The sequence below is a fragment of the Cydia pomonella genome, chromosome 11, assembly GCF_033807575.1.
Source record: "Cydia pomonella isolate Wapato2018A chromosome 11, ilCydPomo1, whole genome shotgun sequence".
In the NCBI taxonomy this organism is placed as follows: domain Eukaryota; kingdom Metazoa; phylum Arthropoda; class Insecta; order Lepidoptera; family Tortricidae; genus Cydia; species Cydia pomonella.
This window is the reverse complement of record NC_084713.1, coordinates 17,348,889-17,369,445: the sequence shown is the minus strand read 5'-3', so window position 1 is coordinate 17,369,445 and position 20,557 is coordinate 17,348,889. Positions and strand designations below refer to the sequence as shown.

General features: G+C 38.5%; 2 protein-coding genes across 2 annotated transcripts; one reads left to right on the top strand and one right to left on the bottom strand.

Annotated features, from left to right (window-relative positions):
- Positions 1 to 3,651: 3,651 nt before the first annotated feature.
- Positions 3,652 to 5,000, bottom strand: LOC133523022 (THO complex subunit 7 homolog). The gene is made up of 3 exons (XM_061858524.1): positions 4,888 to 5,000; positions 4,687 to 4,810; positions 3,652 to 4,585 (listed from the first exon to the last, which is right to left on the bottom strand). Exons 1-3 carry the CDS (start codon positions 4,895 to 4,897, stop codon positions 4,114 to 4,116), a joined length of 606 nt encoding a protein of 201 aa, XP_061714508.1. The 5' UTR covers positions 4,898 to 5,000; the 3' UTR covers positions 3,652 to 4,113.
- A 145-nt stretch (positions 5,001 to 5,145) lies between these two features.
- LOC133523102 (uncharacterized) lies at positions 5,146 to 19,735 on the top strand. The gene is made up of 15 exons (XM_061858612.1): positions 5,146 to 5,476; positions 5,553 to 5,744; positions 7,631 to 7,688; positions 7,728 to 7,885; positions 8,029 to 8,162; positions 8,197 to 8,304; positions 8,339 to 8,446; positions 8,481 to 8,588; positions 8,623 to 8,730; positions 8,765 to 8,872; positions 8,907 to 8,992; positions 9,055 to 9,298; positions 10,866 to 11,233; positions 11,545 to 11,681; positions 12,893 to 19,735. The coding sequence occupies exons 1-15, from the start codon at positions 5,418 to 5,420 to the stop codon at positions 13,032 to 13,034; spliced, it is 2,118 nt and encodes a 705-aa protein (XP_061714596.1). The 5' UTR covers positions 5,146 to 5,417; the 3' UTR covers positions 13,035 to 19,735.
- Positions 19,736 to 20,557: the final 822 nt, after the last annotated feature.

The following is a 20,557-nucleotide window of genomic DNA, read 5'->3' as shown; positions in this document are numbered from 1 at the left end:
TTACAAGCTTTTATTTAGTTTCACCTGTCCCGTTGTCTGTGTGTCGGTCTGTAATCAATCTTGCAAATTAAATTTTACCCACTTCCCGGTTTCCGATGAAGCTGAAAATTTGCATACATATCTAAGTCGGGTGACAATGCAATATTATGGTACCATCGAGATGATCTGATGATGGAGACAGGAGGTGGCCATAGAAACTCTGTGATAAAACAACGTAACCTAATTGTGTATGGGGTTTTTAGAATTGTCTCGATGAGTATTAGTTGCTTGTGGAAAGAAAAGTACAGTCAGCGATACAAGCTTGTAGCAAAAATGAAATGTTTGCCAAAAACTTTTTCAACAAATGTTTAAAGGAGTACCTGGTGTTAGCAGGAATAATAATTGTACAATTTTTTTCGAAAAACTAACAAGTTTTGGGTTATTTCTATTACTATTTAAAAAAGTAATCTCATTTTCGATACGAAATTTATGTACGAGTCAGTTTTTAGGGTTCCGTACCACAAAAGGAAAATACGGAACCCTTATAGGATCACTTTATTATCCGTCCGTCCGTGTCTGTTTGTTTATCCCTTTGTTTTGTCCTTTATCTCGGAAATGCGTGGAGGTATCGAGTTGGAATTAAAAGTATATGTAATACTGTCTTACTATTCATAAGTGCTTGTTGCTAGGCCTACATGAATAAAGTATATTTGAACTGAAAACCAGATACTCAGGTCCACAGTCCCTTTAATTATGCCGTTTATGTCGCAAAAAAACGTATATTTCGGCACCATCAAGGGAATCAAAATTTATAGAGTACTTCCCGTTGACCTAGAACTATGAAATTTGGCAAGTCATATCGTCTTACACTAAAAGTACAGGGAAAAAACAAAAAACTATTAATTTGTAAAAAAAATGGTAGTTTAATTTGAATAAAACCCTCGGTGGGCATATCCAACTCGCACTTGTCCGGTTTTTTTTGTGAAAATACATCACAAAATAGACAAAAAAAATCGGATTCTTATTATTTTTTAAACCGTGATTCTGAATAGAAATACTTAAACCAAAAGTAGGTAGTTAGTTTCTCGTGAAATACTTTTCACGCATTTTTTACTAACGGTACACTTTTTTTCTGAAATTGCCCACCTATCAATCAAAGTCCAAGGTTTTCTTATCACGTCACAGTAAACAAATTGCACCAATAGCACTATTATGCTTTCTTCAGACATTTTGTACGTAGAATATGTTACCGTAAGTGATTCGTCCTTGACCGACCACGATGTTACACTGACCGCAATTTGACTTTTACTCAATTGATTTTGTACTTTATTACCTAAGGCTTTAAGTTGTTATTTGGCAGGAATTTTCCAAGATTTTGATTATGATTGTGACTATGAAATAGGTAACAAATTGACGTGATGTTTATATTATGATGGTAACATAGCATTTACGCCCACTTTTATTACACTTTTGACCCTTTAACTTTTGTACGAAACATTAAATTATATAGGCAGGTGCATAAATCTTTCAAACAAAAATCGGCCAAGAGCATGTCGGGCCATGCTCAGTGTAGGATTCCGTAGGTACCATTCTTTCAGAATAGGCTAAACGAAGCCACAAACGAATGTTTGGGAGTACACACACATATTTTTCTTTCGAAGCGATTATTTCCGAAAATAATCACTATCAAAAAATGGTTACTGGAGACCCTTATCTGTTTTGAAAGACCTATCCAACACTTAAAGTAAAAAATATTTTTTAGATCTTATTTTACAACATTTTCGGATTGATTGATTTATATAACTATGCCAAATTTCAGCTTTCTAGCACCAACGATCATGGAGCAAAGCGTCGGGAGACAGACAAACTGACATGACGAAACTATAAGGGTTCCTAGTTGACTACGGAACCCTAAAAAGATATGATGGATGACTGCCCTAAGGAGCAGAGGTTAAATTCAATTATTCATTCGTGTTCCAAAGTGGTTCCACAAGTTAAAGCAATCTGATAAAACTTAACAATTGTATTGACGATTAAATAAATTCTATCGACATGCCACCGCCCTTAACCCTTTGAACGCCACGCCTATTGTGCACGGCGCGTGAACCTTGTCGGAATGCACGAAGGTTTTTTTTCCTAAATAGCTTTTACTTCTCGCCAATTTTAGCAAGGTGGATTCTGCCAATGTCAAGGTGTAGACTTTTAACTGCACGAAGGTTGTTATTGGGGTGTACCTAGCCGCCCGCGTCAGCTGACGTCTTTGGCAAGGCGCAGAAAACCGGTTAAATTTCCAAACCGTTATTATGTACTTAACGCAAAACCTTTTAAATTCGGTTTCAGTCCAAAAACCATTATTTTAAAATCGGTTTTTATGAGAAGAATTCTTGTTTCTTGTCTTTACCAGTTTAGAATTAGAACAATAAAAAACCAGTTTCTTCCTATGTCGGTATCTATGTTTACTTGTCACACCACCAGGCCGGCCGGCCCTTTCGTCGCTCGTCGAATGAACCAGTTTTTGAAGGTTACAATAAAGTTCATAAAACGTTCGCGTTCTTACAAAAGTTCGGAGGAAAACCGAAATAAACCGGTTCCAAGGCTTGGTCTTGCCATCAAAGGTTAAAGAGATTTTGTGGCTGGAGTTCTCCTATAGAGCACATACTGCAACATTTGCGGCTATACTAACACACGTTTAGTCGAACAATTTCATCGCGAATTCGCGACAACGGCGCGTAATTTATTCTATTGTTAATGCGTCAAGGCTGAATAGTGACTGTATCTCTACACAGTGTGTAAAGAACTTAACTTCTCTTGACCTTTGTAGACCTGTGTTTAGGTATTTTTAAGGGTCCCCAGCAATGTCGGTTCTCTGTACAAACGTAGTTACGCTCGCATTTTAAAACGACAGCTAGATTGCTCTGAAACTTTGTACTTAGAATAGGAATAGGTATATTTAGGGCTGTAATTAGTTTATGTAGCCTGAGATACCTAGTAAAAAAATTAAGCAAATTTAAAATTTATATACAAAACTTTTTTTTCTCTATTTTGATTGTTTTATAAGGAGAAATAAAAAACAATTTCAGACCTACAGTTGTGTGCAATATAATAGCAGTACATAAGAAAATGTAAATTAAGGGAAAACTATAACTTTAGATCAATAATATTGTATCTTTTTATATAATTATTCTGCATTACTTGATATTGTTTCAAAATTAACTGTAACCTTTACTTAAATGATATTGGAAGTTAAAAAAAAAATCGGAAATTCCTATAAAAATGTAAAATCCTACGAAAAAATACAATTGTGTACTATAATTGTAATTTAGAATCTTTCCTATTGTTTCCAATCAAAGCTTTACATCTAACCCCAAGTCATCCAGAAAAAAAAACTTTTCTATAAGACGATCTTCCTCGCAGAGTGTACTGCTATTATATTGCACACAACTGTATATACCACATGTCATTGTATGTGCAAAGTTGGATTACAATCCAGCACATAGTTTTAAAATGAGAATGAAACTCTATTTGTGTGGGATGGTTAATCGGCTGAGCTTGCCGGGGACATACTTGCAAAACACGATAGATCTTATGATAGCATTCTCTATTTGGTTACATGTCAATAGCTGCAAACTTGACATAGAAATTTGATTTTTGGGTGAAATTTTTAAAAAATAATTATTTTAAAACATTTATTGCAATAAAATGTTAGATACTTACCTAGGATTCATAAAGAACAAGAGACTTTCTTCAAATGAATATACACAATTATTTTTTCATATTGGACACCATCACTGTTTAAAATGTACAAGCAGTATGTATTAGAAGAAACTTGATATATCCTCCATTAATATTCCTGTAGTTGGCCCCAGATTACGACAAATCCAAGGAAATTGATACAGACACCAAGACTTCCATAGTATTATCAAATATGATTACATGTCTTTACTTATTTCCTGAATGTGTTATAATCTTTAAAACCTTGTGCACATTTTGGTACACAATATGTAAGTGTAAACCGTAAAATTAGTTTAATGTTAGTATGTCTCACAACAGTTTAAATTTGATAATAAGTAATTTTTGGGTATTAGTTAGTAAGTTTTGTGCTGACAATATTACCAACATGGCAAACATCTATTGCTAAGATTCATTACTAATATCTTTCATCTCAATATCAGAAATGGACTCTGTATCCTCAGGTTCATCCAAAAGTGCTTGCAACTGATGAATGGAAGTAACCAACACATGGAATTGTTTTTTTCTTAAAGCCAACCTACTTTCCAACTGCTGCTTTGTTGTTTCCAAACCGGCCAGTTCTGTTTTCAAAGTTCCGAGACGTTCCAATGTTTCTTTCCTATCTGGCTGTTCACTTATTACTTTAGCAAGCACATCATACTCTATTCTGTTTTTCCGGACAGTTTTAGCCTGGAGTAGATCAGCTTTGCTCTTCTCTATATTTGTCTTAGCAATTTCTATGCCGTTTTCAAGTATTTTAGACAACGATTCGTAACTGGCTAGCTCAGCGTTCATCATTTCTGAACCGAGTTGGGATTTGGTGACGGCAAATTCACATTGCGCTAGTTGTGCTAGCATTCGGTCGTGAGTCGACTTACTGAAACAAATTTCGTTTATTATGTACTTGAGCTGCACTATAACGACTAACCAACGACATGTAGTTGCAATAAAAAGTAAGAAATCGTTTTAAAAACTAACCTCTCTTCCGGTTTATCGTCTGTGCTATTACACCATTTAATTAGTGTTTTTAACAACACGTTCAGCCTTCTATCATCTCCAGTGCCGTCGCCATCAATCAAAAGACGTCTACGGATAACATCTTCTGTAAGTTGTTCACAATAGAATTAGTAAAACGTAAAACATTAGTTTAAAAACATCTACATTTGAGGTGACACTCACCGTCTCCCATGGTTTTTCTCGTGATAAGCAATAAACCGGTCCAAGTCTTGACTTTATCTAGGACTGTTTTAAAGTTAATGTTTAATTCAATCGTATGTTTGTGATTCTTTTTAATTTTCTGCAAAGAGCATATAATCACTAATTTTCTGCAACAAATAAACAAAACATAACCTACACACAGTATGCCACAGATTATGTATTTGTCAGTCCATATTTGAATCCATCGATTGATTGTTTACTCGATAATGAATTCTTTACTGTAAGAATCGATCGATTTAATTTAAATAAATAAATGACATCACTATTATTATACGTTCAGAAATTCAGTGAGTTTGTATTTTGGTTTGTATTTGAATGTGTGATTTCGTTTGATTTCAGAACGAAAAACAGAAATGTCAGATGGTGTTTTGCTTCCCAGCCCATGTCTCTAGAATAATGGGATTATTTCGTTATTTTTCCAATTTTCCCCAGGATTTTTTCCTTTTCGTGGTGTTTTCCACCTGAAGTTTTATTTATTACCCAAATAAGCAATGGAAAGTTCAACTTTCAGTGAGAAAGTCGAGGCATACTTTTCGGAGTTAGGGCGATGGTTCGTACTTGGTTATTTATTTTATGGGTTTATTTGTGAGACATAAACTGTGTTACTTACGTTTTATACATTTCAGGAAAGTATGGCGAAGTATACTGTTGGGTCAAGTGTTGTCTATACTGATGAGTGCGAAATGTATTCTGACGACGATACTGCAGAGCGCGACCTGGCAGTTTCCTACGACGGCCCAGCTTGTTATTCCTTATTTGGCGCTTTTCGTTTTATTCGTCCCTACATTGCTATGTAACGGAGTAACAAAACTATCCAAGTAAGTATACCTAAATATAGTGATTACTCTTAAACCCTCGACCAACTCCCAGCAATGCCAAAATCCTCTAAATGTATGCATAAACGCATAAAGTTTGTATTTTTCGGATGTGTGAGGCAACTTTTCTGCCGATGTGACATTGTAATGGCGGGAGTTGAGGAATTAATTTAATTAGTACTAATATATACAATAAACATTCCCTGCCAAGAACATGCTAAAATCCTTTTGTATTGGAAATGGGGCACTTGGCACTGAAAGTGTTATACAGCAAGATATTTTTATATTCATCAAAATTTGTGTTCTTTTCTGTCTTTTTCAATGTGTGGTGCACAATAAAGAATATATTAAGTATGTATTAATTAGCATACAAAAGAATATGATAATTTATTGATAAAAAATATTTTTACATGTCATGTCTTAAAATCTATTATGTAATACATTTATAGTATATAGTTTGCTATAATTAAATACATATTTATATATTAACATTAGCATTAAGATAAAAATTGTCACTAACACATAATGATCCAAGTTGGTCGTGAATAAATAATTTATTATTATTATTATTATTTGGTTATCATTATCAAAGTAAGCAATTTATGGCCAGCAAAAGGTGATTGCAAGATACCTCACACCCTGTGTGTTGACAGCCCTAACCCTTAAACTTATAAAGGATTGTCAATATGCAATACATGGAGTTGCAAGCCAAGATGTCGTAAAATTCAACTTCACTTCATAATACACTTCTATAATTTTTCCATACATTCTCGAGCTTTTGGATCACTTCAATTAGAATATCAACAACAATAAAGATATAGGTAAAAAACTTAAGTAAGTCACCTGTTGTATGTAGTTGTGATGTGTTCGAATAGACAATACATGTTTAAAAGACACACAAACAAAACAAATGTCTATTTGAACACGTCACAACTACATACAACAGGTGACTTACGTAAGTTTTTTTGCCTATATTGTTATTTAACTTATTAATTGCTGACTTCTTAATGCAATGTAATAGTAGAGTAGGGTATAGAATTGTGCACCAATGGCAAAATCATCGGCGGCGGCGTCCAATGACATTTTGACCGGCGGTGGCGGTGTAATCAGCGTCATCGCTTTTTTTTTTTATATACTATGTCAGTTTTAAGCATACTGCCTGCCTGATGGTAAGCAGTCTCCGTAGCCTATGTACACCTGCAACTCCAGAGGAGTTACATGCGCGTTGCCGACCCTAACCCCACCCCCCTCGTTGAGCTCTGGCAACCTTACTCACCGGCAGGAACACAACACTATGAGTAGGGTCAAGTGTTATTTGGCTGCGGTTTTCTGTAAGGTGGAGGTACTTCCCCAGTTGGGCTTTGCTCTAGATCTGGAATGACATCTGCTGTGCTGTGCCCTACCACACAAGGCGAGATGACATTCACATTGCCCATACCTCTCTTTTGGACGTAGTTTAAGGACATACCCGGGTCCAAAATCACCCAACCCGGGTCGCTATTTTTCCCCATAACAAAAAATTTCACAGCGCCGCTAAAGAAGTTTTCACTACAAAAAACATGTATTATAAGCTGCTACAAATGATACTGTTGGCTATAAAAATTAAAAATTATTGACGGACATAATATAGTATAGGTTAAGGAATTAAGGATTTGTTTTATAACTAATATGATAACTAGGATTATAAATGTTTTGATTGATTAAAATTTAATTAACATAAAGGTTGTCTGGAAGAGATCGCTTTTTAAAGATAAGACCACCGATCTGTATCTGTAATTAACTGTTCCTTATTGAAGTGTGCCATAAAGAGTATTTTGTTCTATCTAGATTTATGATGTCACTGCAAGTTCTGAAATAAAAATACTTGATTTGGCTATATTTTATTTCAGAAAATGGTGTATAGTGATAATCGCGTGCACACTGGACGTGGAAGCGAGCTGGCTGCTGGTGCTGTCGCAGCGCTTCACGTCGGTGCTGAGCTGACAGCTGCTCGCGTGCTCGGGCGTGGGCGCGGCGCTGGTGGGCGGCGCGTGGCGCGGGCGGCGGCTCGGCGCGGCGCACGTGGCCGGCGCCACGCTCGGCCTCATGGCCATCGTGTGCGTCGTGTGGGCCGACGTGGAGGGCGCGCCTACTGATGGTACGTAGCACAGCTCGCTTGCTCGGTCTCATAGCTATAGTGGTCCGATGTGGGCGCGCGGCGCACGTGGCCGGCGCCACGCTCGGCCTCATGGCCATCGTGTGCGTCGTGTGGGCCGACGTGGAGGGCGCGCCTACTGATGGTACGTAGCACAGCTCGCTTGCTCGGTCTCATAGCTATAGTGGTCCGATGTGGGCGCGCGGCGCACGTGGCCGGCGCCACGCTCGGCCTCATGGCCATCGTGTGCGTCGTGTGGGCCGACGTGGAGGGCGCGCCTACTGATGGTACGTAGCACAGCTCGCTTGCTCGGTCTCATAGCTATAGTGGTCCGATGTGGGCGCGCGGCGCACGTGGCCGGCGCCACGCTCGGCCTCATGGCCATCGTGTGCGTCGTGTGGGCCGACGTGGAGGGCGCGCCTACTGATGGTACGTAGCACAGCTCGCTTGCTCGGTCTCATAGCTATAGTGGTCCGATGTGGGCGCGCGGCGCACGTGGCCGGCGCCACGCTCGGCCTCATGGCCATCGTGTGCGTCGTGTGGGCCGACGTGGAGGGCGCGCCTACTGATGGTACGTAGCACAGCTCGCTTGCTCGGTCTCATAGCTATAGTGGTCCGATGTGGGCGCGCGGCGCACGTGGCCGGCGCCACGCTCGGCCTCATGGCCATCGTGTGCGTCGTGTGGGCCGACGTGGAGGGCGCGCCTACTGATGGTACGTAGCACAGCTCGCTTGCTCGGTCTCATAGCTATAGTGGTCCGATGTGGGCGCGCGGCGCACGTGGCCGGCGCCACGCTCGGCCTCATGGCCATCGTGTGCGTCGTGTGGGCCGACGTGGAGGGCGCGCCTACTGATGGTACGTAGCACAGCTCGCTTGCTCGGTCTCATAGCTATAGTGGTCCGATGTGGGCGCGCGGCGCACGTGGCCGGCGCCACGCTCGGCCTCATGGCCATCGTGTGCGTCGTGTGGGCCGACGTGGAGGGCGCGCCTACTGATGGTACGTAGCACAGCTCGCTTGCTCGGTCTCATAGCTATAGTGGTCCGATGTGGGCGCGCGGCGCACGTGGCCGGCGCCACACTCGGCCTCATGGCCATCGTGTGCGTCGTGTGGGCCGACGTGGAGGGCGCGCCTACTGATGGTACGTAGCACAGCTCGCTTGCTCGGTCTCATAGCTATAGTGGTCCGATGTGGGCGCGCGGCGCACGTGGCCGGCGCCACGCTCGGCCTCATGGCCATCGTGTGCGTCGTGTGGGCCGACGTGGAGGGCGCGCCTACTGATGGTACGTAGCACAGCTCGCTTGCTCGGTCTCATAGCTATAGTGGTCCGATGTGGGCGCGCGGCGCACGTGGCCGGCGCCACGCTCGGCCTCATGGCCATCGTGTGCGTCGTGTGGGCCGACGTGGAGGGCGCGCCTACTGATGGTACGTAGCACAGCTCGCTTGCTCGGTCTCATAGCTATAGTGGTCCGATGTGGGCGCGCGGCGCACGTGGCCGGCGCCACGCTCGGCCTCATGGCCATCGTGTGCGTCGTGTGGGCCGACGTGGAGGAGTAGTATTATCTGTCCTTATATTTAGTTCAGTATATTAAATAGCAAAACAGAGCAAGGCCGTGGGACTGGAGCTTAACTCAGACAAGACTAAATTGATGACAAATTCTAGCATTCAAGAAATCACAGTCAATGGATACATTTTAGATTACGTTGAGGAATACGTGTATCTAGGTCAAATAATATCTTTCAAGGACCAAATGGACAAAGAAATCGAAAAGAGAATATCATCCGGCTGGAGCAAATACTGGTCACTTAAAGAAATCATGAAAAGCAACCTAGGTATACGAATAAAAAGCAAAACTTTCAACACATGTGTCCTTCCGTGTCTAACTTATGGCTGCGAAACTTGGTCTCTTACTAAAAAACAAAGAGATAAACTTGCAAAGTGCCAGAAAGCTATGGAGAGGAGCATGCTCGGGGTAAAACTACAGGATAGAAACCGCAGCTCTGACATAAGAGCTAGAACAAAAGTAGCAGATATCCTCACTCACATAGATATGCAAAAATGGAGGTGGGCAGGTCACACTATAAGATGTAAGACAGAAAAGTGGAGCCAAAGAGTTCTCATGTGGCACCCTACAGACGGGTCAAGATCGCAAGGCCCTCAAGTAACAAGATGGGAAGACGAAATTATTCGTACAGTGGGACCACTCTGGACAAGGGTGGCAAGAGAAAGAAGATACTGGAAGGAGTTGGAGGAGGCCTTTGCCGACAGGCACACTGAACTAAAAGACTTCATATGATAATTCAAGACTATCAAAAAGAACAATCATGTTCAGAACAAAGGGCTATATAATATAATAATAATATTAAATTAATCTCCAGATTTCGTCTTTTTTTACAAATTTTACTGAGTTAGGCCTGTATAGCCTGGCAATTAAATCAAATAAGGTGTGAAACATGCTTCCTTTTTCTTATCTACTCACAGAAATAACTTGCCATGCTATGTATGCATTAGGCGGGTCCACACAGAGCGAGCATACGCGCGAGGCAATTTCCTTGCGCACAAAACGGCCAATGTAGACGTGCCTCGGCCGAGGCAGAGCGCACGTTTTCCTCGGGCGAACGCGACCTTGGCCGAGCCGCTTGGTGTCGGTTTTTCGGCATGCTCAAAGGCGCCTCAGTCGTTTGCCGCGCGCCGGTCGGGATGTGTTTGTTTGGTGCGCGTGGTTATATTGTTCCGTACATCAAATTGGAAAATTGAATAAAGATCAATGTTTGAGATCCCAACTATACGAATAGGGGAATTAGAGAGGATTGATGTTTAATTTGACACAAAATTGATTTGAGACAAAAGTTACACGAGCACGCGGCCGCGCGAAGCCCGTCGTTTTCCGTGCGAGGCCCGTCGTTTGCCTCGCGAGGAAATTTCCTGCTTGCTCTGTGCGGACCCGCCTATTCATTTGAACTATGACCCTATGATAATGTATATTTCCAGGTAAAAACCAACTAGTCGGCGACATGCTCTGCCTCGCCGGCTCCCTTCTCTTCGCCCTGGTGACCGTTCTGCAAGAGATGATGCTCCAAGTCCAATCCTGCCCCGAATACTTGGCCCTCCTAGGCCTCATCGGCAGCATAGTGTCTTGCACACAAACCTTCTTCCTAGAACTAAGTGACCTGATTACTTTCAACTGGTATGAGTTGGAAACGCTCATACAGCTTGGGAGTTACTGCTCAGTGCAGACGATATTTCAGATATTGCAGAGTTTCATGTTGAGAGACGCCGGAGCGATCATATTGCATCTGTCGTTTTTGTCGTCGGATTACTATACTCTTATTGCTGGGATGTACATCTTTCAATTTAAGGTGAGTGTTAGTTTATATTGCCATTATGTTCGCACAAAATTATTTGAAAAATATATTTGTGGCAATAAAATTAATTTGTTTAGTCGATTGTTTTTTTTAAGTATGTAAATGCAAATGGTAATAAAATAAAAATATTGTAAGATTATTTTTCTGTAGTGTCATGGGATATATCTAGATTAAATACTTTTACTGTGTGGCATAAAAAAATGTTGCCTGACAACCTTATACTTTGGTTCAAGGCCCGCAGTAGGGGAATTGCCCAGTGTGATTGCCCGCTAATGATTGATTTAAAAATGTCCCATTTCGTTCAGTTCCACGCGTTATATTTCCTGTCGTACCTGCTGGCCATGGTGGGCGTGTTCCTGTTCAGTGCGCGCCGCACCGCCCCGGGGGCGCAGCTGCCGCAAGCCGCACCCGAGGCCGCGCAGTCGCAGGATAACGTGTCTCTGTAAGTTTCCTGTCCTAGATGTAGATATAGATGCAGCGCAGAAACGCCAGGCCGGAAGCAGGCAGGCTGTCGATCGCTCGTTGCGTTCACTCAGCCCAATTCCCTGGAGTTGGAGCTGCAGGTTACTGCCCCGGCGGCATTCCCACACTTCTCCTCAAATCTTCTCGTTTTCCTGCAGAACAGAAGGACATCTTTAAGTTCGACATCCTTTAGTTCGCGCTCTTTTAGTGTATCACTACCGAATGTATTCTGTCGCGGTGCCGCATACATAGTACATTCTACTAGTAAGTGCAAACTGGTCTCTTTACCACACTGTGGACAGGAGGCGTCGCCCTGTCCTAACTATATTGTGCGTTAAACATACACGACATGTACGATCCGACGATATTTATAATACAAGTCACAATGTTGTGACCGTGAAAGTAGTGATGGCAACTCACTATTTCTTAAACACAATATCGGGTTTTTCTTAAACACAAATTCGGTAGCAAAAAGAATAAAAACCCTTTACGTTTTTTTCCCACCCTTAGTTGGATAATTAATAGAAACTATTCAGTACTTCGGAAAAAAAACCTATGTTGTACTGACAGTCAAAAGAAAATGAATAATAGTGGGATACGATATTTTTTCTTGACGATGAGGGTCATTTGACCCTCAGTCGCTCTTTCTGTTTCACAAAGTTCAAGTAGAGTATTAATTGGATTGCTATTTAACAAACAAATTCACTTCCAGATAAAATTTCCTCCAAAACTTAGCACTCTATCTACCAGTTAAGCTTATTTGAATGTTGTGAAACGGTAACGACGACTTTAAAGTGAGGAATAGCCACTTTCGTATGAGGAAAGATTAGTCGAGCTGGGCTTGACAACTGTACAAAAAAGTGACTGTGACATAATCGGACAGAGAGACGGACATGACGAATCTATAAGGGTTCCGTTTTTTGCCATTTGGCTACGGAACCCTAAAAAGGCGTGAACCTGGCGACTTGATCGAGACTTTCAAAATAATTCACGGATACTACGAATAGGAAGTTCTTGGAACAAATTACCCTTTGAAGTTGTGAACTCTTGTAGTGTGAATCAATTTAAAAACAATCTTGATTTACTATATAAATAGTGAAATCGTGCTGTGAACTCTGATTTAGACGTACCAGCATCAGCTGCCTGTCTAAAACTAAATCAAAATAAATAATATATGAATTGCACATGCAGGGAGTACACGGTCCCGAGCCTGGACTGCATCCCCATCTCGGGCCTGGAGCCGCCCATGTCGCGCGACACCACCTTCACGTCCTTCCTCGGCGCGCACAACGGCCACCCGCAGCCCGCAGCGGACGGGAAAGACGTTTGCTAAAACATAACACCAGGTACAACCCTACCGGTCTTTGCAGTTCAATGGATAATTAAATCTGCCTAATGACAAACCTTACCAGTATTAAAACGAGCCCTATCAGCTCTACGGAAGCCCTAACTGTCGAACGGTAAGCCGTAACAGCGAAAACCGAAAATTGAAATTTCGTTATCTGCATTTCTATCGCTCTTGGATATTCGAGCGATAGAGAGGCAAGATAAAGAAATTTAGTTTTTGCAGTAGGGCTTCAACTAACGGACAACCCTACCCCCTGGGGCCTATTTCTCGAACGGTATTAAACTAATATTATTAGTCGACGAACTGTCAAATCGTGTGGGTTATACTATATAACCCATTGTGTAACACAACACATACACGATGTTTCATGAGGGCTGCGAAAGATTTTAATAGTGTATTCCTGATCATATTAAAAGACTTAAAATGTCCTAAGTTTCAGAGTTAATGCCGATTGAGAAAATAAAATATTTATATTGTTACTTAGTGCTAAACGACTTTTTCATGGCGGTGTTGCTACTAAGGGACCTAGTCTATATATCCGCATTGATAGATTCCAAAAAATGACAAATAACACGAAATAAAGTCAAAATTCATTTTAAGTGATAGGTTTACTAATAACAAGGTTCATAAAAAAAAGAATAAAACAAAAAAATATATAAATTGGACCAAACTACAATCATATTTTTTCCTTCTTTCGGCCTCTGAAATGCGTGGTTAAAATCTTTCGGGTGTTCGGGATAACCGTGTATTTGGCTACTTCAACTATTTGATGCAGACTGTACAAAAGGCAGCCCAACGAAAAGGTTTTCTCCTAAAATACTGAAACATTTCAAGCGCTTTTCTACGTCGATACGTGTATACACTTTTAAATCTCTACTCTTCAGTAATGACACTAAACCTTGTTACGTTGGAGAAAGGCCTAATTTCAAATGATACCAGCATGCCGTTAAGATTTCGGACCTGGTATTCTTACAAAATGTTGTACAGTCAGCACCAATAGTAGCGGATGAAATAACGCGCCAAAAGTATCTGATATTCCGTATAACTTTTCCAAATATAGATGAATCTCTAAAATTTCACGTTAAAAAGTATATCTTTTACCGTCTTAATTGTTCTATATATACAACCATCAAATTTTGTTAAGCTGTTACAGAATGGTAGATACTTTTGACACCTTGTTTGATCCGCTATTTTTGATGCTGACTGTACCTACAAAATTAAGGCAAATCATTTTCCCAATTTTGCTTGCTTTGTTACAAATCATGACCAATACAGTGAGTGCTCCGGTTTTGACTAAGCATTAGAGAATATTGTACCTTGTAGTCATTATTATAAGATTGAAATTAGCCAAATAAAAAATACTTGGCCAAAACCGAATCACCTACTTAAAACAGAACTTGAATTTTTATTTCTACATTTGTAAGTAAAAAAAAATATTTGTTGGATAACTTAATATTGTTTGCATTGTAATATGTTCCACGCTGTATACCTTGTACCTTGTTGTTTATAACGTTATTGAATGTGATTTCAAACAATTGAATGAGAGACAGAAATATATTTAGTTGCTAGTTTAAAATATTTACATAGAAAATAGTCAAACAAAGTTTTAATGCAATAATATGAATATTTATTAATAAATACTAACATGTTAGGGCGTTTGAAGCACTACATAACCATGTGAATTTTTAAACAAATTGGTAATGTCAATTTCTTAACCCGTATAACGAACTGTAACTCTATAGATTTAAATATATATAATAGATTCGATATCTGTAAAAAATTAAGCGCCTCGATTTTACGGGTTTAGTGACCAATAAGAGGGAAGGTGTGACTGGACTTCATGTACCTAATTTAGAACATTCCCCAATCATAACCAGGGCCCGTACTGAATGCCGTTGACGGAAAAATGACGTAAATGATTTAATATGATTCCAATTAGTCTTTTCGCAATAATTAATCATTTGTCAACATCTTTAGTTAACTGATATAGATACTTGACACTCAGTACGTGCTCAGTACAGAAACGTCTAACTTTTATCTTACTGTCACGCAACAAAATAATATATTGTTAGTTTATCATTTAAATGATACATACCTATGTACAAGTATTTTTTTACGTGTCAATATATTAGCTATCAAAATTTGTAATAAAAACTGCCTGTATGTGAAATTACGTCATTTTTACTTCAACGGCATGAAATGTACGGGCCCTGAATTCATAACTTTGTCTACACAATAAGAGGTATCAAATATCCCTGCTCAATGATTGTAACTCAAAAATAATGAAAATAATATTAACATTTTCAGTGTACAAAATCATTCAATAATTAATATTGATCATTATGATAGTTGCCGTGCGTTAGGGTAATTAATTTCACAGAACATATGCTTCTTTATCGCACTATTGCGATAATTAACACATTGCGTAACTATGTCGAAAATTTTAAGGGCCATATGTACTGTAAAACGTTGTACGATACATGTGCGAAGAGGTAATTCGTAACTCGTGTCGATTTAAAATAACTTCGGGCGTGTTTTAATTTATCGCCACTCGTTGCGAATTTCGCGCTTGTATCGTAATGTACTATAATACAATCATAACCACTTCATTATTACACGATACACTATCATCATTTATGTAAGTCTAATATCGTTACAGCGGAATAATTCTAGTTATTCTATATTGATCTTTAAATAATGTAAAGAAAAACCACGTGACTCGGTCGGCCAATGACAAAATTCGCGCCTGACTGAAGTTTCGGTTTCGGCAGATTTTGGTATAAAAACATGTTTCGGTCGGAACTAGAGAGAAACCTAACCCCGAAAAAAGGTTTGCATAAAAATCAGTTTCGGTCGGACACTACATACAATAAAATTGTTTACATTATTCTAAAATCCGTATGAAATAGACTTTAGGTGAAATACTAGTTTCTTCTAGTTTCTGCGAAGTTTTTTCTAATACTAAAACCTCGGCTGGAGGTATTCGGAGTTCCTTAAGTAGTAATATACTTTTGTTATTTAGATATACATATTTATTTTAAACCAAAATTAAAGTGGCGATAAATAAACGATATATTATTGTGTTAATTTAGCCAAAGATTCATTGATTGAGTAGGATGCGTAAAATCTAAGACATTTTCAAATTTGAGAGGTAAACGAGATGGAGAGGTACAGCTCCATACATTTTTCGGTAACTCTGATTGTCAAATGTTGACGTTTGCAGTACAGCGCCATCCGCTTTGGATGTCTAAGGGGGACGTTATTTTCTTAGACTTTACCTCTCTATTGCATATTGTATTCTATTCTTTTTTTTTCTCTTTGATTTAGCTGATACAAATAATACACAAAATATTTGTCTGTTCAGTCTAATTGCGTTATTTATAAAGTTTGTCAAATCTAACAAACCGTTGGTAATCGTTTGTCCCTATCCATCATTTTGACATTTCTGTTTGTTAGAAAGAGACAAGTTTTAACAGAGGTTTGTAAGAGGTTGCTAAGTTTTATAATAAGGGGGTAAGCCTAGGTAAATTATTCCTAAAGTTATTTGTAACTACTGCCTGTTTTCGCCTGTCTAGTTTGTAGAAATACATAGATATTCCACAAAAATAACAAATGCGATACACGTATATTAAAATAGTGTACAGTAGGAGCCCCAACATAAATACCTCTAGGTACGTCGCCATACTAGCGGTATAGAAAAGTAGATAATTATATTAGGGCACCGACTGTACTTACGTGTGCCTGTACTCTGTATCTTTAATTATATTTAAATACCAAAAGATACAGAGTACATCAGGACTTGCATATTCCTAGCTAACATTAATTAAGGGTCCTCAGCAAGCTCGGTTCTCCATATAAACCTAGTTACGCTCTCATTTTAAAACGACTAGCTAGATTGCTCTGAAACTTTGTACTTGCAATTAGATAAGGTATATCTAGTCCTGTAATTTGTTTATGTAGCTTCAGATACCATAGTTAAAAAAATATTGCGAATTTAAGTTTTTCATACAAAACTTGTTTTTGCTCTATTTTATTTGTTTTATAAACTGGAGATTTATAGACTAATTACAGGACTAGATATACCTCATGTCTTTGTATGTGCTGTTTCATTACAATCCAACACCTAGTTTTAATTAAATACAATGGAATTTAATTGTCATTTTCAACTACAGAAATTCATCCCAATTTATTATAACTTATTACTTATGTAGGAAAAATTAAACCAAATGTCTATTCTTTGAGACAACTTATGAAGGTTATGAAATATACCTATCTACTACTAAAGTTTTTACAGATTTTGCTACTCGTATCAAATTACAAAAAATATAATTCGCGAAAAGTTTTCATATAATCATGTACTTTGTTATTTTTGTGGACTACTCTAAAACAACATTTATCACTGCCCTTTTAAACCTAAAGTCGTATGTAGCAAATTTTTTATAAAACCTATTCCTAGCTTACACTTAGAAGTAACTTGTCATATTATACACCTCATAATAATACACCAATTAAACTAGTCAAAGCAATAAATGACCATACTTATAATAATTATAAAGAAATTAATAACGAAAACTGCCATGATAATTTCTTGAATTTTTACTCGATTTTTTAATCCAATATTGCGATTTAGAATTAAATATTTATAAGTAATTGTAAATTAGTTTATTATTGAGAGAAATGTATTGGGATTGATAAGAATAAACTTAGAATTAGCATTTTATAGAGTTAACATTTTACTCGAACGATAGGTACCTATTGTAATTTTCAGCTGTGATTTTATTTTTAATGTTTTCAAATGAGATTATCTATGGGACTAGTTGCTTTTATAGAATTTTATATAATTTTGTGGGATCTAGTCGTAAAGGCCGCTATCCACGAAACGTTTTCCGAAAAGGCAACCAATGTGGGTTCGTAATTTTATTTTCTTCAAACTTGCAATGAATGTGTTTGACTTACCTACTTCAAATTAGGTCCGGAAATACTACCTATCCGGTGCGATGAATGATGATGACCTAGGCCTGTAAAGCAACCTTCTTTTGTTTTTTTCGGTTTTTTAGTACATTTCGTACAGTAGTACATTGAGAGAAATTGAGCATAATAATGTAACAGAATGGTTTGTGCGGACGTTTTGTAAAGTAGTACAATTCGAAATTTGTTATCTCGTTTTCTTCCGTGCAGTTGCAAGGGATTGACGGCTATGTGCTTTCTCGCTCATATTATCCGAGAGCCGTTCAGTCGTCTTTGCACGCGCTTGGCTTTAGTTCGGTCGGATCGCTCGGATCGCTTTGCTGTCAGTGTCACTTCTCGCTCCCGTTCCGATTCTAAGAATTATTAGGGAATAGTTCGGTCATCGGAGGGAATTGAGTCTTTTTGACTTTAGTACATGTACTACACAAGCCTATACTTTGCAATTGTTATTTTAATGTAAAATTTACTCTGTCGTGGATGGCGGTTAGATTCTAGTCTATTTAGCGTTGGTTTAGTCTGAAAAAGTTTAGCCGTGTTACGTATGACGCTCAATTATTAATCTTAAGGTTTTAAATGTGCATTTAATGAACATTTTGATAGTCCATTAGATCGAATATACCTGAATAGGGACTACAGATCGGATCCAGTCAAAAAACAAGAAAAGTAAAGTTTTTTTTTGCGCACCGTTCGTATACGCTATCATATAGTATCGAGATAAGGTCATAGAGATACCATCGTTACTCAGATAAGTGTGTTGTTGATAGTACAAAATATCATGGTATCATCGGAACTTCAAAATATTCTTACTTGATATGTGTAGATACTTTTGCCTGAATCATGGCATAAGTAAATAGCATACAAAAAAACTAGAGTCAAACTAAGATAAGTTGGCAACGATTTTGATAGCGCAAACGGTGCACGGGTTATATTAAACGTCAAAATTTATGAAATGATGACGTGTACTTGACACTTGCACTGTCTGGGCCATCAAAATAGCTGTCAACTTATCTTACTTAGCTAACAATTGTTTTTACTTAACCAGGGCCTGTACTTTTCATGCCGTTGACGCAAAAATTACGTAATTTAACATACAGGCAGTTTTTTTACAACACTACAAATTGAGATAACTAATCTATTGACGCGTAGAAAAATTAATACTTGTTACGTGAAATGCGCTGTTAAAAATAAAAATAAATATTATCTAATACATCAATATATTATTTAGTTAAGTGACAATAAGATGGATTATCAAGTATATGTACCAGTTAACTAAAGAGGTTGACAAATGATTAAATATTACTAAAATACTAATTGGAATCGTACTCTATGTAGCGTGGCGTCATTTTTGTGTCAACGGCATGAAATGTACGGTCCCTGTACTTAACTAAATGATGTGAATTTTGAGGCTGGCAATGCCGTTAACTATATAGGTTGTACCTACAATAAAAAAAACCTTTCCTCATTACGTTAAAGTTTAAAATTCCTTGTTTTTGTCTGGATCTGTTTGTAGTCAGGATTTGAAGTTATTTAGCCGAGTAAGAAATGTGTATTCCTTCAAAAATATAAATATAGCGAATGGTTGTGTTGTGATACTTTAATTGATTTTGTTAAGCTTTTTGTTAGCCTGTGGTTGTCTAGGCATCTCTAGATAATGCGTCTTGAGAACAAATTATCTAATATGTATTTTAAAATTAGATAAATATACAACATTTTCATGACATTGATTTTTATTTTATCCCAATGAAAAATGTGTTGGCTGACTGCATGAGATGTGCAATGACAAAGTTATGCCATGTCATCATTAACGTGAAATTTCTATGAAATTATGACGTTTATAATGACACAGCCTTATTTTGTTCTATTCCAATTGGACAGTCAGCTTAATTAGACGAACTTTAGGATTCAATTTGAAGTCATTATTTTGTTACGTCTGTAGTCACGTCTGAAAATATCGATACGAACAAAGTCCCAAATATATGTATACACGACCTTATTGCCCATATATTAAGGTGTATACATATTTTTGGCACTTAATCGTTCGTATCTATATTTTAAGACGTGACCGTACACCCGCCATATCTTGCCTAGCGAGAGAGACAGATAACGAAAGTTCGTGTTTCACCGTATGCCCTCAGATATATCGGAGCAGCCAAGGTGCTCAAAAATACCTGAACCGGCACGTTAACATCTTTTATAATAGAGGTTTCGTTCAGATATTTGGGAACACCTTGGCCACTTCGATGTACCTATACAGTATGTAACAACGAAAAGCAATTACTCAAACCCGGTAACGTTTAGGTCATACTGAGCAACTTTTACTATATGGGGTTATCCCCGAAATCACGAAAAGAATTTTACTCTCCCATAGGAAATTTCAAATTCAGACCAGCAAAATGTATGAAACAGCCAATTTTTTTCGCGATTTCAGGGTTGGTCCCATAGTAAAAGTTACTCAGTGTGACCTAACATTAACGAGTGTATGTATATATTTGATAGCGACTATACTTATAGAATGTATTTTCCTCAATACCTACATACAA

Bases quoted from the DNA above. Each gene is read 5' to 3' on its own strand.
- LOC133523022 (XM_061858524.1), bottom strand. The intron at 4,586-4,686 runs GTTAGTTTTTAA...AATTTGTTTCAG, and splicing joins GACGATAAACCGGAAGAGAG to TAAGTCGACTCACGACCGAA.
- LOC133523102 (XM_061858612.1), top strand. From the start codon at position 5,418: ATGGAAAGTTCAACTTTCAGTGAGAAAGTCGAGGCATACTTTTCGGAG. The intron at 5,477-5,552 runs GTTCGTACTTGG...TATACATTTCAG, and splicing joins TTTTCGGAGTTAGGGCGATG to GAAAGTATGGCGAAGTATAC. The intron at 8,589-8,622 runs GTACGTAGCACA...TCGGTCTCATAG, and splicing joins GGAGGGCGCGCCTACTGATG to CTATAGTGGTCCGATGTGGG.